At 51.8% G+C, this 14,702-nt stretch overlaps 1 protein-coding gene and 1 long non-coding RNA gene across 7 annotated transcripts; one reads left to right on the top strand and one right to left on the bottom strand.

Moving 5' to 3' along the window:
* Positions 1-278: 278 nt before the first annotated feature.
* Positions 279-7,905, top strand: LOC148057005 (uncharacterized). Its single transcript, XR_015700566.1, has 4 exons — positions 279-1,757; positions 5,381-5,657; positions 6,520-6,770; positions 7,607-7,905. It is a non-coding gene; the product is annotated as an uncharacterized LOC148057005 (long non-coding RNA).
* A 134-nt stretch (positions 7,906-8,039) lies between these two features.
* CCDC32 (coiled-coil domain containing 32) lies at positions 8,040-14,642 on the bottom strand. Of its 6 annotated transcripts, none has more exons than XM_087739915.1 (5): positions 14,589-14,625; positions 13,958-14,207; positions 11,764-11,920; positions 9,757-9,929; positions 8,040-8,557 (listed from the first exon to the last, which is right to left on the bottom strand). In XM_087739915.1, exons 2-4 carry the CDS (start codon positions 14,196-14,198, stop codon positions 9,791-9,793), a joined length of 537 nt encoding a protein of 178 aa, XP_087596041.1. In that variant the 5' UTR covers positions 14,199-14,207; positions 14,589-14,625; the 3' UTR covers positions 8,040-8,557; positions 9,757-9,790. The 6 variants fall into 6 exon arrangements, with proteins under 6 accessions (XP_087596041.1, XP_087596030.1, XP_087596022.1 ...); XM_087739904.1 differs by lacking the exon at positions 8,040-8,557 and adding an exon at positions 8,935-9,026; XM_087739896.1 differs by lacking the exon at positions 8,040-8,557 and having other exon boundaries at positions 9,396-9,929; positions 14,625-14,642.
* Between the last annotated feature and the right edge of the window lie 60 nt (positions 14,643-14,702).

Below are 14,702 nucleotides of genomic sequence, written 5' to 3'. Positions count from 1 at the left end.
GGGCCCGCAGCCAGCCGTGGCGTGGGGCACAGGCGTGGGGCACAGCGTGTGCCCCGCAGAGCAGAGCCCCCAGTGCGCCCCAGCGCCAGCCTGCCCCCAAAACCAAGCGGCTCCAGCCAACAAGCCAGCAAGGGCCGGGCGCGGGGGCAGCGATAGCGAGGGGCGGTGGGGAATCGCACCCAGCCCACAGCCACGGGCTGGGGGAATAAAAATGCCATTTTGCTTTTTATTTCCTGGCGGAGAAGAAAAAACCAAGGCAGGCCAGGATCCCAGCCTGCGGTGGCAGTGCTGGCACCGCCGGCCCCACCGGCGCTGGGTGCTCCCCGCGCCCGGCCGATCCCCCTGCCCCGCTGTGCACCGCCGGGGACCCGAGCAGAACTGCCCCGAATGCAAGCGGGAGGCAGGGCCAGCCATCACGCCGCCGCTTCCCTCTCCACCAAGCCACCAGCTTCTCCTGTTTTTCCAGGAATACCTCGGGTCAGCCTCTATCACAGATGCACTCGAGAACCTCGGTGCTTGCAGGGTCGGCGCAGAGGGACACGAGAAATACGTGACCTTTTCAATCAACAGGCATTTACCTTCAAAGTAACATCAATATTGACATTTTTGAGAGCTTGGGAGAAAAGCTTCGGCACTAAAATGCTCTTTGCACAGACACTTGAAAAAGCTTCTGCGATGCACGTCGAGTGTGTAGGGACACACAAGAATCAGGATCAGACTTCTGTTTCTTGACTCTTCCCTCCTCTGTGTGTTCACAAATAGTGTAAATGTCCTTGCAACCAGATAAGCCCCATCTCTCCATACGCTGCGGGCTCTTAGAATGAAGCTGTCAGGGTTTAAAACGGCGGGTGTGCCTTTCTTCTGTTCATTTCCCGTGTTCACTCCCTTGGGGTTGCAAGTCTCAGTGCTGAAGAGCGCTGGATGGACGGACTCAGGACATCATCCAGCTGTGACATCATCCAGCTGTGACATCATCCAGCCACGACATCATCCAGCCACGACATCGTCCAGCCATGACATCATCCAGCCACAACATCATCCAGCCATGACATCATCCAGCCACGACATCATCCAGCCATGACATCATCCAGCCATGACATCATCCAGCCACGACATCATCCAGCCACGACATCATCCAGCCACGGTCAAAGGGGGTTTTCGCAAGGAAAAAAAAACAACTATTTCTGGATTTAGGGCAAGCGCGATGCGTATGGCTGAAGTCCCCAAAACCAGTCCTCCCGTAAATCCCGCGTATGCCTGAGGGATGCGCTATACCCAGGTCAGCCCAGGTCAGCTGTGTGGGCAGAGCCTCAGAGGCTGCTTGGAGCTATTTTAACAACCTTTCTCCTTTTTATCAGAGATTTTACATGCAGTCGGGGCCATAGGAGCCGGTTTTCAAACCAGGTTTAAGGCCAGGCGGCTCTGACAACGCCCGTGCGGAGCCTGGGCTATCACCCGGCTAAAAAGCCCTGGTTAAAGGCAGCGGAGGCGCTGGGCAGCACAGCTGGGGCTGCAGCTGGGCCTAAGGCAGGCGAAGGTGCTTCAGGAGGTGAAGCTAATTCCCCAATTAGACCTAAAGGTCATGGCAGGCCCTTTCTGCAAGGGAGTGCTCCTGTTCGGCAGTGCCTTTTGCTCTCTCCTCTGCAGAGCCCAGCAGGCTGGCGGAGCTGAAGCAATTTGCTAAATGCAGAAATAGCGATTTAAGTGCTTCACAGAACTGGAAGAAAAATTATAGTGGGGAAAAAGTCCCAAACCAGGTTTGTTCTGCTAGCTGGGAGAGGAAGGAGCTGCCTTTGGTGGGGAGGGGGTTTCCCTCCCCTTGGTGCTGTGGCATAAAGGTGCTTTTCTTCCCATGGAAGAGCTCGATTGTGCCGCTCCCGCACCGTGCACGGGGCAGAGGAGCGAGAAGGGGTTTCCCAAACATGTAAGTACCCAAGAGCAGAGCTGCTGATCTGCCTGTCCTTCTCCCCGGAGCACCCTCCTGGAGGTGAGCTGGGGGTCTGCAGGGAAAAAACCACGAGCCCGTTTCCAGGCGGGCAAGCTCGTGGCGTTGCCTGGGCTCGCGCTCGGGGCTTTTCCCCGTGGGTCCATTCCCCGGCTGCTGGGTGCTGTCCCCGTCCTCGCCCCGCGGGGTGGCGGGGGCAGGCGGACCCGGCGACGGCAGCGATGGGGCGGCCGCAGGAGAGTGGGCAGGAGGAGGTGGCTGTGCCAGCGGGCCTTCTGCAAGGCTGAAAGCTTGGAACAAGAAGGGGAATAAAATCAAAGCGTGGCTGGAGCCAGCCTCGCGCAATACAGCAACAAGCACGAAGCTCTTGGCAATCGTGAGCTGTTCGGGCTTTGCCGGAGGGGTATCGGGTCGCGGGCCGGGTGCCCAGCCCGTACCCACCGACCACAGGGAATTAAGGGAGCAGGGGAACGGCGGCGGCTGAGCCGAACGAGCGGGCCAGGGCTGGCCGGAGAGAAGGCAGCGTAGCCGAGGGCCAGGCGTGGGCTCCACCAGCCCTTCTCTCTGCTTTCTTCCTCGCCTTACAAAGACCAAGGGCGATGCACTGGAAATCTGCTGGTTTTCTTCCGAAATCGCGTGTTGATAGGGCAGGCAGCATTGCATAAGGAAACGCTGGGAATTCCTTGTTTTGCTTGAAGTTGCCCAGGGCCCTTCCCCGTCACCCTTAACCGCGTCTCTGAGCCGGGGCTTTGCTTTCCCGCGGTGCAGCTGGCTACAGGCGGCCGCGGGCTTTTCCGCGGAGCAGCGATGAGGGATGCAGCGCATAAAACATACGGAGATCAAGCGGCGAGCAGCGTCGCTCCCGCAGCGCGATCGGCGGCGGCAGGGCTTGGGTGAAGGGCAAGGGAAGAGCCCACGGGCTGAAACACAGCGGCAGCGCTGGGGAAACGCGGTGCAGTCGCGAAATGTTCCTGTGCTGGAGGCCGAAATGTCAGGGCGACCCGCGCAAGCGCCGCGGTTTGCAGGTCACGGCTTTCCTTCCGCAGCGCCCGCTCGGAGCGCGCGCACGCGCGCTGCCGTTTCTCTTCCATCCCCTCTCCCACCCCTCCGGCCACCGCTTCTTGCAGCCTCTCCTACATCAGAAATGCTTTTTCCACTCCGAGTTTCCTTTCGGAAATGATTTCCAGCTTATTTCAAGTTAGTGAATTGCCGCACGATCGATTGATACGCAGATAACGACTTCAGAAACAGGGGCTTGGGAGAAATTACCCTTAATTGGGCATTTATTACTGTAACACAGTTGCATCGTGTGATTAAAAAGAGGAGGCGAGCATCGCTTTGGTATTGATTTCAGTGGCAAGATGAAGTTAATAATGTACGAGTCCTAAAGAGATTTGAGCGGCAAACAACACTATCGGAGTCCAGTGACTATAGCAATTACTGCGTTTCCGTTACGTTATGCAAGAGCGTTATGACAAGCTCGGTGGTAACGAGAGCCGAAATTAAACCTGGGATAATTACCCCGTTGCCCTGAGCGAGGGGCTGGTGTTAAGGTGGGGCAGATGGCCACCGATTCAAGGCTTTGTGCCCTTCGGTTTGTTTTGCAGCGTGGAGGGAGCCCACAGCAATCAGGCTATGGAAAACCTTCTCTTCCCTGGGCCAAAAACGCTCCAAAACGAGCCGGGAGGCCGTTCGTCAGGCAGGCGTGGACCCTCTGGCTGCCGGCTCTCTCCGGGCCGCGATGCCGGCTGCGCCCGGGGCGGCGTGGGGCGGTTTGCATCCGCAGGCTCGGCGCTGGCAGCAAACCTGGCGTGTCGTTTTCGGCATCGTAGCGTAATCTTCGTGACTCCCCAAATTCAAGCGGCTTTGGTTGCCTCGGGAGCAGCAGGAAGAGTTGGCTGGGGACTTGTGTTTGTGGCTTCTGGGTGGGACTTGGATCCTCGTCCCAGCTGGACGGGCGAGGGGCTGATCTCGGAGACATCCCAAAGCAGATAAAAACAAAGCTGAAAACGTTTGGAAGCGCAAGGCGGGGGAGCCTCCCTGGCCAGCCCGTGTAGCCGAGGTCCCCGTGGCATCTCGGAGGGGTTTGGGTCTCTTACTGCAGGGCAGCGGACTGCGAAGGCACTGGGAGGGCAATAAGCATCCCAAAATCCACCCTGGCTTTGTAAAATCTGTCCTGAAAAATATAAGCAGCCGCCTTCCCCCAACCACAGACACCATCTTTCAGCTAAAATACTGTTATGAAGTTTTTATTGGAAGTGTCAGGACAAACATTGCAATTTGAAAGCTCTCAGCGATTCAGAAATACGCTGTCATGAAACCGCTTCGGAGCAGTTATTGCCCCTTGTGGCAAGATTGGGGGGTTGTCACTTTTATCTTTTCTTTTCTTTTCTTTTTTTTTTTTTTCCTCCTTTGGAAGGAAAAATGAATCTCTGCTTCTCCACAGGCATCGCTTTGAAGTCGGACGTGTTAATTACTGCATGCCCCGAAACGAGGGACTGCAGAGTAGCAGGGTCGCTTGTTATTTAGCGTGGCCGGGGTAGCTGGCTGCCAGACCCAAAGCAGGTCGTGCCCAGCAGCTCCCTTTTCCTTAGAAACCTCTGATTTCACTTGCAGGATCTTTTAATCTTTTCCTTCATAGCTTACTTAAATAAGGGAAAATTTAAAATAATCATCATCAACTGGAATTTTTTTGGTGAGAGGAATGGAAATTGGCAGGCCAGTCCTAGGAGAAGTTCTGCAAAATTCTGACTTTTGTCTAAATTGGAGATTGATTTGTTCCAATCTGCTGGATGCGGGTGGGCGTTATTAAAGCTGGCTGAGAGCTGACTTCAGGGGCAAGCACTTATCCCTGCCAAAACATCAGCAGGAAGAAAATCGTCTTTGTCTCCGTAGCAGAGTCTGGCTGAGAGCTGCTGTTAATTCTGAACAGCAGAACAATCTGATAAGGAAAGCAGAAGGCTCTTAACAGATGATTTGAGACGAGAGATGGCGTTGGAACACGACAGCAGAATAATGAATCGCTGGGTGGCTGGGACAGAGCACGTCCCCCCCGGTCAGCCGGGGGCTTCGTCGGCTCCGGATGCCCCACGGCAGCAGCCCGGGAGCCTTTCCCTCCACAGGTGCTTATCCTGGAAAAGCCCTTGCTGACCTGATCTTTACGGCTCCCAGAGACCCGGTGGGATAAGCCACTCTTATTCCAAGGCTCGTGTTGCCCCGCACTGGGAGCTCCTGTCTCTGAAGGGGTACAAGTGATGGACTCGAAAGCTGCGGCCCACCCTGCGGATCCCCGACCTGTGAGCTGGCGATGCTGCTTGAAGCATCGGTGCTTGAGGCATCTGCTGCGGCATCCCGCTGTCCATCCCATCCCATACAGAGACGGCCAGGAATCAGTCTGCTGTCATTTTATCCTTTTCTTTGTCTGTTGGTCAGCAGGTTGGCTTTCAGAAATAACTGCAGGTTCCAGCACCCGCAAGACATCTCCAGAGAGCGACCAGAGCGGGGCCGCCCGAGGCCACTTCTGAAAACGTGGCTTCTTCATCACCTTCTCCGCAGAACGGCCGTCGCAGCGCAGACCTTCCTCCCGCAGCAGGCTGCAACGTTTCCTAACCTGAGGTCCTAGAGGGCCCGTCGATTAAGCTGCAGGACGGAGTATTCTCGCTGTACGCTGCTGCCAGCTCCTGCTTCGATCGGATTGATCCCGTCGGTTCAAGTACGCGGTGAACCACCGTTTTTCCCGGTAGGGGTGGTGTGGGAGTTCCTGGGAAAGCGCGGGGAGGACCAGGCTGCCGCGAGCGCGTTATCGGCGCGCGTCGAGCCCAGACGAACGGAGCGGCCTTGGCGTGCGCGGCTGTGCCGCCGGAGGCAGCCGCCCGTGCTCGCTTCCCCACGGATATGCGTGAATCCTAGCGGTGGGCTAAATTTGTGCATTGCCTTGTGCTCGATAGGCATGTTTAACGAATGTTTACGGCCGACTGTATTCCGCAGAGACACTAATCGGCCTCGGCCATTGCCTGATCATTATTTTTTCTTAGCCACTCGCTGGTTTAGGTGCTGCTTTGAGGCACCTGCTGCCCGCCTCTCCTCCCGCCGCACCTTTCCTTGCTGCCTGCTGTGCTCCTTCAGCCCGGCCGGCGTTTTGGCCGGCGACGCCTGCAGCAACGGCCCTCGCGTTGCTCTGGCGAGGCAGCGGTCGGATTGCCTTAGATTCCGCTTTATTCTGCCCCATCTTGAAGACAAATTACTGGCAGCCCGACGGCGGTGATGCGTTACAGCACCGGCGCCGTCCGTCTCTCTGGGAAGTTGAAGGGGTGGAGAAATGCTGTTTCACGCAGAGAAGAGGGTGAAGTATTGTCTTTAACAGGTACAAACTTTACCTAACGAGGGGCTAACGTTTCTTTTGGGACTACTGGTTTCTCGCACCTGAAAAATCCTCTCCCGTATTTGACAGCAGGTCTGCGCTTGTGCATAGCGGTCTGGACGAGACACTGCTGCCGTGGACCCGTCCGCACCTACTGATAATTTGCTTTTTCTCTGTTGCTATGCCGTTATCAACGGCTCCTCTTTTTGTTTAGATTGGCGCATCTCCCGGCGTGTGAATTATTGCCATGGAGAGGAGGGCTGGCATTGCTGCATAAGCCAAAAAACCACCCTAGTGAAAATGCTGCTTGTACCAGCAGGAGCTTGTTTGACCGGCAGGAGCTCAGCAGCTTGCTTGCCCTGGAATAAACCGTAACACCTTGAAGTAAAGGCCTTGCTAGTTACACCACACATAGCGTCACCAGCAACTGCAACAACGCTGCCCGGATGCATCGCGCTTCCGCAGGTATGCAGTTTAAGCGATCTTGTAAAGAAGTTTTTAAGGGTTTGAACAGAGGAGGTCTCGCAACGCTAATATATGTCTCGCAACGCTAACGTTGGCCCTGTCCTTGAGCAGCGCAGGGTTAGGCTACTCAGGTGTAAATGTTTCTATACAGTAAAAGTGTGGTTAGGTTAAAAGTAGATAAAAAATAGCTTGGGTGCTTATAACATAGCTTTTTTAAAAATCTTTTGTTTGTTCGTAAGTGGACAGATCAGGTGCTTCAGTCCTCCTGTTGACATGGCCGTCGAGGCAGGCTGAGCCGGGCAGCCTCTGGAGCCAGCCTGCAACCGGGGAGGGCTGGGCCCTGCTTGCTCCGAAGGCGGTCTCCGGTTAAATGCCAATCCACAAGCGCTTTGGCAGGTTTAATTCTCTGCTGAAAAGACGCTGCTGCAGCGCTTCAGGACCTAAGTGACTGCCTTGTGCCGCCGTTACCCATCAACAGGCACAAACAGAGAAAACGGGGTATTTCTGACTGGCGCCCAGCGTGACGACTGAGCGACGCTCTCCTGCGCTCGTTCAGCTTTCCCGCCCCTGCCCGAGCCAGCAGCGCCGACACGGCACCCCTGCAAGCCAGCTGACCCTCCGACAACGTGGCCACGGCGCTGCTCGGGGCGCGAGCTGGCGCTGCCCCGGGATGGAGGCTCCCTGCGGGCACTGGATGCGGCCGTCCACGAAGGCCTCTTCGTTACCCACCGAAATGGCCAGCGCCAGCTCTGCTCTCCTCCTCCATCACAAAGCACTTGTTGACCCTCCTTGGTACGGACTTATTCTGCTCTCTTTTTTTTCTTTTTTACTGAAAGTCCCCGGAGCCGAGGAAAACGATCGGAGCCTGTTCTCCATGTGCAGCATGGAACGCGCTTTACAAACGCAAAGGGTGGAAATAGCCGGTCTTCCCTGCTACGCTTAAACGGAGCCTCCCGCGCAAGAGGCTACTCGGTGCAGCTGCTATTTTGGACAAATCAGGGCAGATGACCTTCTCGTTCTTCAGTCGCCTGTGCATGTGTAAGTAACCACCCGCGTGTGCCTTGCCAGAGCATCGATGCAAGTGCAAAGGCCTCAGCTAATTCTGCATTTGGGCAACAGCTCTTCCCCACCCCCTGCCTTGGGCTTCTGAGCCGTTTTTTAAAATGAAACGGTGAGAGCTACTCCCGCCAAGGCGCCTTCTCTAGGGGAAACGCTAACTTATGTGGACCTGGGACTGTAAGTGGGTCAGCACAGTTATTCTGAATACATTTCTTTCTCAGACAGCTTTAATGGGAATAGACAAAATAATATAAAGCATCTTCACAGTCATTGCTAATCACAAGAAGGAACCGTATTGACTACAAAACAGCCTGGGTACAGACAGAGAAACTGCAACTTTCTCTTTGTACGTACCACTTCTGGTAAACACTCGGAAGCATCTTTGTTATAGCTTGACGTCACGGGTGAGAGAGGTTTACAGCACTGTATCTGCACAGGAAAGCAGACTTATTTTTAGAGAGAAATTAAAAGGGGCATTTAAAAGATGACAAAACCCACCCTCCAACAAGACGCGAGACTTGCAAGTCTGGTATCGCTGACGTACAGGTGATTCACCGTATTTCTGAAGTCTTTAGAACAAACACTTTTTTTTTTTTTTTTTAATGGAGAGTTAGGAGCGCGAGTTCTCTGGGCACGGCGAGCCTGGGGTGGGCGGCTGTACTGGCAAAGCTGAGCGTGGAAACAAACGCTGAGTCACGACGCCGAAGCAGCAGCACCAACAGCTGTCGCTGAAAGAGGTAACAGCACCGTTCAGAATCACACAGAGATGGGAAACCAGGACGGCGTATGAAGAAGCTACTTTTAAAAACGCATTTTCGTACAGGTACGTAATGAACACGCTGTGGATCCGGCGTGCATGAACTACTGAATACCCCAGCAATTCCCATCTTAACCAGCTCCATCCGCCAGAAGACGTGCGCGGCTTCCCCCTACCGACCTCCGGTGTCCGTGCCAAGACAAAGCCCAGGTTAAAGAAGCACCACTCTTATACCAGCACACGATTACAGATTCTTTGATTAGTAACGGGAAATAACCCTCTGCAGAGTTAAAGAGGGTGAAAAACAGTTAAATACTAGAACATATTTAAAGTCAGATAAGTCTATGCAGGTCTGTGATGAAATAAGTTATTTGCAGCCTCCCTGGTTGTCGCTCTTGGTTTCCCGATACAGAATCTCATCTGACCCTCTTCCGGAGAGGCTGAAGGGGACAAAGAACAGGTACAAAATGATCAACAACTGAAAAAAAATACTGCCCCTCCAGTCTATTCTATAATAGCAAGTTTGGCCAATACAGTGGGATATCGTAGGAGGGTACACTGCACGGAGAGGAACGTTCAATAGTTACCATGCCACTGATACCATCAATTTAATGATTGCAATGATAGCTTCCTTTAGGGCTCCAAATTCGTGTCAGTGAAAAAAAAAATCTGTCTTCCTCCAGGCACAGCTCAGGGCCAGCTCAGGCTTAAATAGCGAAGATGTACAGAAAACACCACAGTGGGCTTTGCAGGAGAGAAAAAAAATGCCCAGTTGAGTAATAAAAAAGGTACAAGACGGGAAGAAAAACTGCTTCAGTGGTTTTATCTGTTCTATTCTAGACCCTTATGTTCTCTGATGCTTCTGAACAACTGCTTTTTTTCATTGAATACGTCTGCTGATGAACTACAAACAATTCACGGTCGGACTGGAATGCTCAGGTTGCTACGGCTGGGAGAAGATCCAAGTAAGATTTCAGTTCAGCCTACGCTGTGTGGCCGGCGTTCCGCTCTTGTCCGTAACAAATGCCAGTCGCCATCTCTGGAGGTCCAGAGCTGGGTTTTTTGTGTGTTGGGCTTTTTTGGTTTTTAAATGACTGATAATTGGCACTTTTGCCCCCCCTCCCCCCCCGTGATTACTATCACTGGGTACAACTTCATCAGGGCTCGGACCAGAGGCAGCTCCGTGGTGTGGCCGGCGCGTATCTCACTGCTCTGCGGCCGGAGGGTCTTCCTCAGCCTCCTGCTTCTCTGGCTGGCATTCCGGAGGGATGAGGTACTGTACCTCCTCAGTACTGATTGCCACTTTATCAGGCTGCAGCCATCGCTTCAGATGTTCTAGCGTGCTGAGGGAAAGCAAAGACACAGAGTGAAACACGAGAGCAACAAAGCCTCACAGGAACGTATGAGAAAAGTCTCAGGAAAACCCTCCGTGTGTATTTCTGTCACCTCTGTAGGTATTCCTATAGCCAAGGGCTAGCAGGAGACGGGTCCCTGTGCCAGAGGAGCAAGACAGATTCTGCTACAGATGAGCTTTTTCAACTACGGTTAGAAAAGTTTTATGCTCAGATTTTTCTCGATGAAAAGAATCCGTAGCAGGTACCTCAGCCTTTACAGCCCCGAAGCACTAGTCTGCCTCTGTAGCCAAAGACTACAATTCCATTTCCAGCTTTTGGGCTGGGAGTAAGAAAACTAGCGTTAACACAAACCCCACAACTGCCTAATTGTGATGAAGATTAGGAAACACAGGGGGAAGGGAGGGGAACAAAACCAAAACGGGAAGCACATACAAAAATGTGTGACCACTAATACCACCAAAAGATTAAAGAAGAAAAAGGCAGCATGTGTACTTTCTAGAATGCTAACCATACTACAGATTCTATAGATGTTTATAAATATATACTAGCATAATTACTGTCTTACAGCCTATCTCACCATAACTGGTCTGACCAGAACAGATCTACCCTCGTCTGTGTTTAAATGCTGGCTGTAACTCTAAAAGTTTAATATTCTAATTCTTGAATGTATGCATGCGTGTGTATGTGTATGCTCATCTCCTAGAAGCGCGATTCAAGTCATTCAATGCTGCCACAACAAAATTAACTTGCTCTCGCTCTTTCACAAGAGCAGACTTTCGCTTGGTAATGTCCTTGAAGTTATCTGTGTGCTTAAAAGTTAAGGCTTGTTTAAGTACATTGGTGGGTGAGAATCAAATACTTCGGCACCATTCAGGAGCGACCTCTAACTTCATAGTCAAATTCTAGGGAGGAAAATTCTTTCATGGATAACATCCCCAGCCTTTAAAAACAGTAGAAAGAGCACGTACATCTACAAAAGCTTGTTTTTAAATATGAATCACATTGAAGTTAACTGGTCAAAGAAAGAATCTAAAAACTCCTTATAAACATGGATTATTTTTCATACTTAAATTCCCAAACTAGCTTAAGTAGATTTTCTTCAAGGGAGAAAAATAATCTTCTTTTCAGCTAGAAGCAATCATGAAAAATGTCAGCTCAGAAAGGAGAAATATGGAGAGCATTATAAGTGATTGGAAATGCGAGACTGCTAAAGAAAAGGGCTCTCATCTTAATTCATACATCATCTGTAAAAGGGTAATGGATGAGAGAGCAGCAGCACTGTGAGAGAGGCAGGGAAGGGAGAGCCACTCGGGAAATCTAATCTCAGGACTGGTACCAACCCTATGAAGAACTTCAAATCCCACTTGTGTCGGAAGCAGTGCTTAACTGGGCCCTTGCAGAGACGTAGGGAATGGCCTGGGGTTCACTTTTAAAGTTAAGCCTTAAAAAAAGGCAATCTGAGACATGTTAGACATCCCCTCCTCCACTCCGTTCCTTCCCTACACCGAATGTGACAAGGGAAATTGTCAAGTAGGTTCCGGTTGTTTCCCCGCTGGATCGCCCCAGGGATGCAAAAATCGGTGAGCAGCGTTGAAGGTTCAAACCCTACGTGCTCTGTGCGTTCCCCTCCAGTGCAATGCAAACGGCCATCATCACTGTTTCAGAAAGCCTGTGACAGCCTCACCACGTGGCAACGCGATGTTATTTGTGTCATAACGCCCTATCACAAGTCCTGACAAAACCTTATTTTAGTTTTTAAGAATTAAAGCCTGTTTGCCAACACGGTTAAGTGGTAACCCCTTCTCATCGACTTGCATATTACCTCTCATCAGAGTCATGGCCCTCTACATAAAACTCAGACTCAAACTTCTCCTGCAGGAACCTGTCCCAGCATTCCTTCTTAGCCTGGGCGAGAGTGCGCAGCATATCCTTGGAGGTCACCTCTTGAGACAAGCCTTTAATTCTCATCAGTCTTCTCTCTGCGAAGAGGCAAAGAAGGGGTCTTTATTATCTTTATTATGTTTTTCTGCAAGGGAAGAAAAGAAGTATCTGGATTTCTGTATCAAAAAAGTTAAATTAACTTTTCAGGACCGAGTCATATTTTAAAAGTCATTTTTCCCCCCGTATTTCAAGTCTGCATGACTCTGTTTCTTGTATGTATACAAGATGATATTTTTAGGTGATGCTTCTGAAGGAAATAAGGTTTATGCAATCAGTCAACTCTGCCCATTTTTGAGTTTTAGTTTCCATGAAATCACCCAGGAGGGTTCAGATCTCACAGGCATTAAGTTCCCACAATTTCCATACAAATTGGCATGAAATATAAATCACACTAATTGTAGCGTGAATCCCAATAATGCCCAAACTGAGGGGAAAAAAAACGCGAGTGCAGCAGTGTTATCAGTTGGCTATCTCATAACAGAACGGGATATTGTGGTTTCTCAGCCACAGGGGATGATGAAAAGCGCCTCCTTACCTACCAGACGCAGGGTAACCCAACTGCAATGCACAAAGCTACAAGAAAGCAAATTTCACTTATTCCTCTGGTCACAAAATCCCATTATAATGGTTTCCTCCTTAAATCGGGTCAGGTATCTGTCCAAACTACTGCCAGGCTGATGCTATGATTTCACAACCGCTAATCCTGGCCAAGTACAAACCTAGAACAGGTTTGTATTTCCACTGGCTTAGCCAGAATATAGAAGAGAAACTTTGTGCTAGTGTTATGCTTTCATCCTGGCTGTGAGAAAACAGACACAGATCTAGTCTGAAGCCTGCTTGTAAAAATTAATCCACCGGCATTTTCTGAAGAAGTTGGAACGAGCAATTTATGTCTTGTGGCTGTGGCACCCTTGATCTGATACTAAGAGCCCTACTTAGTGCACTGTGAAATAATAGTCTAAAACAGCAACTAAGGCAAGATGGAAGCTCTAGCAGAAATGAAAGCTTAAAAAGCCACTTCTGCCACCCATTCCTCCTGGCCTGTTTCTGCGTGCAGCCTCCTACGCAAGCCAAGACAACTATGTGTGTGGCCACGCTGCAAACCAGGTTACAAACCGACCCGAGATAAAAATAACTCCACAGGAGGGAAAGAAGGGGAAAAGAAGAGCCATAAAGACAGAATATTTTGCTACGAGTGGAGGGAGCAGCAGTTCAACTGCTGGAGAGCAGGGGAACCCCAAAGCTTCCTCCTAACAGGCAACAGGGGCATCCATCCCGAGGCTGAATGCTGCTGTACAACGAGGCCTCTGAAGGGAGCGGGAAATACTTAAAACAGGGTGAGAAATTCCGTGGCCTTAGAGCTAAAGACTGCAGCGCTTAGCTGTGCTAGGATGTTAGCTCCAGTACTGGTAACTTTATCAGCCCTCGTATCAAGCGTTTCTATCAGCTGTTACACTGTTCACAATCAATTTATGGCTTTATAGATTATGTAGGAATTAAGAGAAGCAATCGCGCAAAGACAATCTGCATGATCTGTCATCTTAAGATACAGATTCTAGCAGGCGTGATTTGGGAAAGCGCCAGAGTTTTCCTTCCCATACCTGTCCCCCTCCTCTCCAACCAGAAAACAGGTCACAGAAGAAATTTCACTTTTCTCTTTCCACTCAGAAGTGTCTCCTGAGACTCCACAAAAAGAATGAGACAAATACTGGTAACACAAAAACACACAGGCTCTATAATGGGTTCGGAATGCATTTCCCCTCCCCGCGTCAACTACAGTGGAACTACATGCTCTTCGGCGAAAAAACAGCAGTGTCCCTACCCTACTTATTTTTGGGGAAAAAAACCAAATTCTTTGGTTTGTACTTGATAAAAAGTTCCTTTCTGTGGCATAGCTGAAGAAGCTATGACCGCGCTTTTCATTTCCACTATCGCACTTGCGGGAAACGAGTAGGTGCTCTATTAAATAGTTGCAAGACACCTTTTCAAGCAGAGCCGCGAGCACCGTCACCTCGGCCGGTAAACAGAGCCACAGCTGTCATCAGGCACCTCATGAAGCCTTAGCAGACACTCACCTAGGGATGCTAAATACACCTCTGAATCATTCAGGGGTGCCCAGGGCTTCAGGTTTGTTTGGGAAGAGCCATCTGATCCATTGCCCTGGCTTCCTCCGTCGGCGTAGGAATCCGCAAAGGAGTCTGTAAAAGCATCGCTAGCATCCTTCTGGTCGGGATGTGGCAGGCACGAACAGATCTCAGCCCAGAGGTCTTCGCTGGACCTGGTGATCACGGAGTCAACGCTCTCAATCATTCTCATCGTGAGGTCCTGAGGTGGGAGGAATTCAATGATGAACACCGAGCAGAAAAACCTCTCTCCCAGGCCTCCCCTATCTACCCCCCTCTGCCCAGGTCACGTCACCAGATGTTTTAGGGACCTCTCATCCCCCCGGGGAAGCGCGGCCTCCCTCCAGAGAGCCGTGCTACGCTCTAGCGTGTGGCATTTGTACCCAGGGTCCCAGCCAGCCCCGCAGGGCCCCCGCGGGGAGGCAGGCCGCGCTGCCCCTGCCCGCACGGCGCCCCCTCCGCCCCTTCCCCTGGAGGCCCCTGTCACCACCGCTCCCCGGGGCCGCCCCAGCCTCTTCCCCGGGGACACAGAGGAGACACGGAGAGGCCGTCCCGGTCCCGGTCCCGGTCCCGGTCCCCGCACCCGCCTCGGCCCCGCCACCGCCGCAGCCGCCCGCACCGCAAACACGGAAACAGCTTCTCACCGCGCGTCGATTGGCGGCCGGGCCTGGCCAATCGCCGCGCTGCCCCGGCGGCG

The sequence above is a fragment of the Nipponia nippon genome, unplaced genomic scaffold (genome assembly GCF_047370975.1).
Source record: "Nipponia nippon isolate SJK-2023a ecotype South Korea unplaced genomic scaffold, ASM4737097v1 scaffold_10, whole genome shotgun sequence".
Taxonomy (NCBI): domain Eukaryota; kingdom Metazoa; phylum Chordata; class Aves; order Pelecaniformes; family Threskiornithidae; genus Nipponia; species Nipponia nippon.
This window is presented reverse-complemented; position numbering and strand designations above follow the sequence as displayed.

Bases quoted from the DNA above. Each gene is read 5' to 3' on its own strand.
- CCDC32 (XM_087739896.1), bottom strand. From the start codon at position 14,198: ATGAGAATGATTGAGAGCGTTGACTCCGTGATCACCAGGTCCAGCGAA. The intron at 11,921-13,957 runs GTGAGTGTCTGC...GCCTCTTCGCAG, and splicing joins GGTGTATTTAGCATCCCTAG to AGAGAAGACTGATGAGAATT. The intron at 9,930-11,763 runs GTAATATGCAAG...GCTTTCCCTCAG, and splicing joins GGCCATGACTCTGATGAGAG to CACGCTAGAACATCTGAAGC.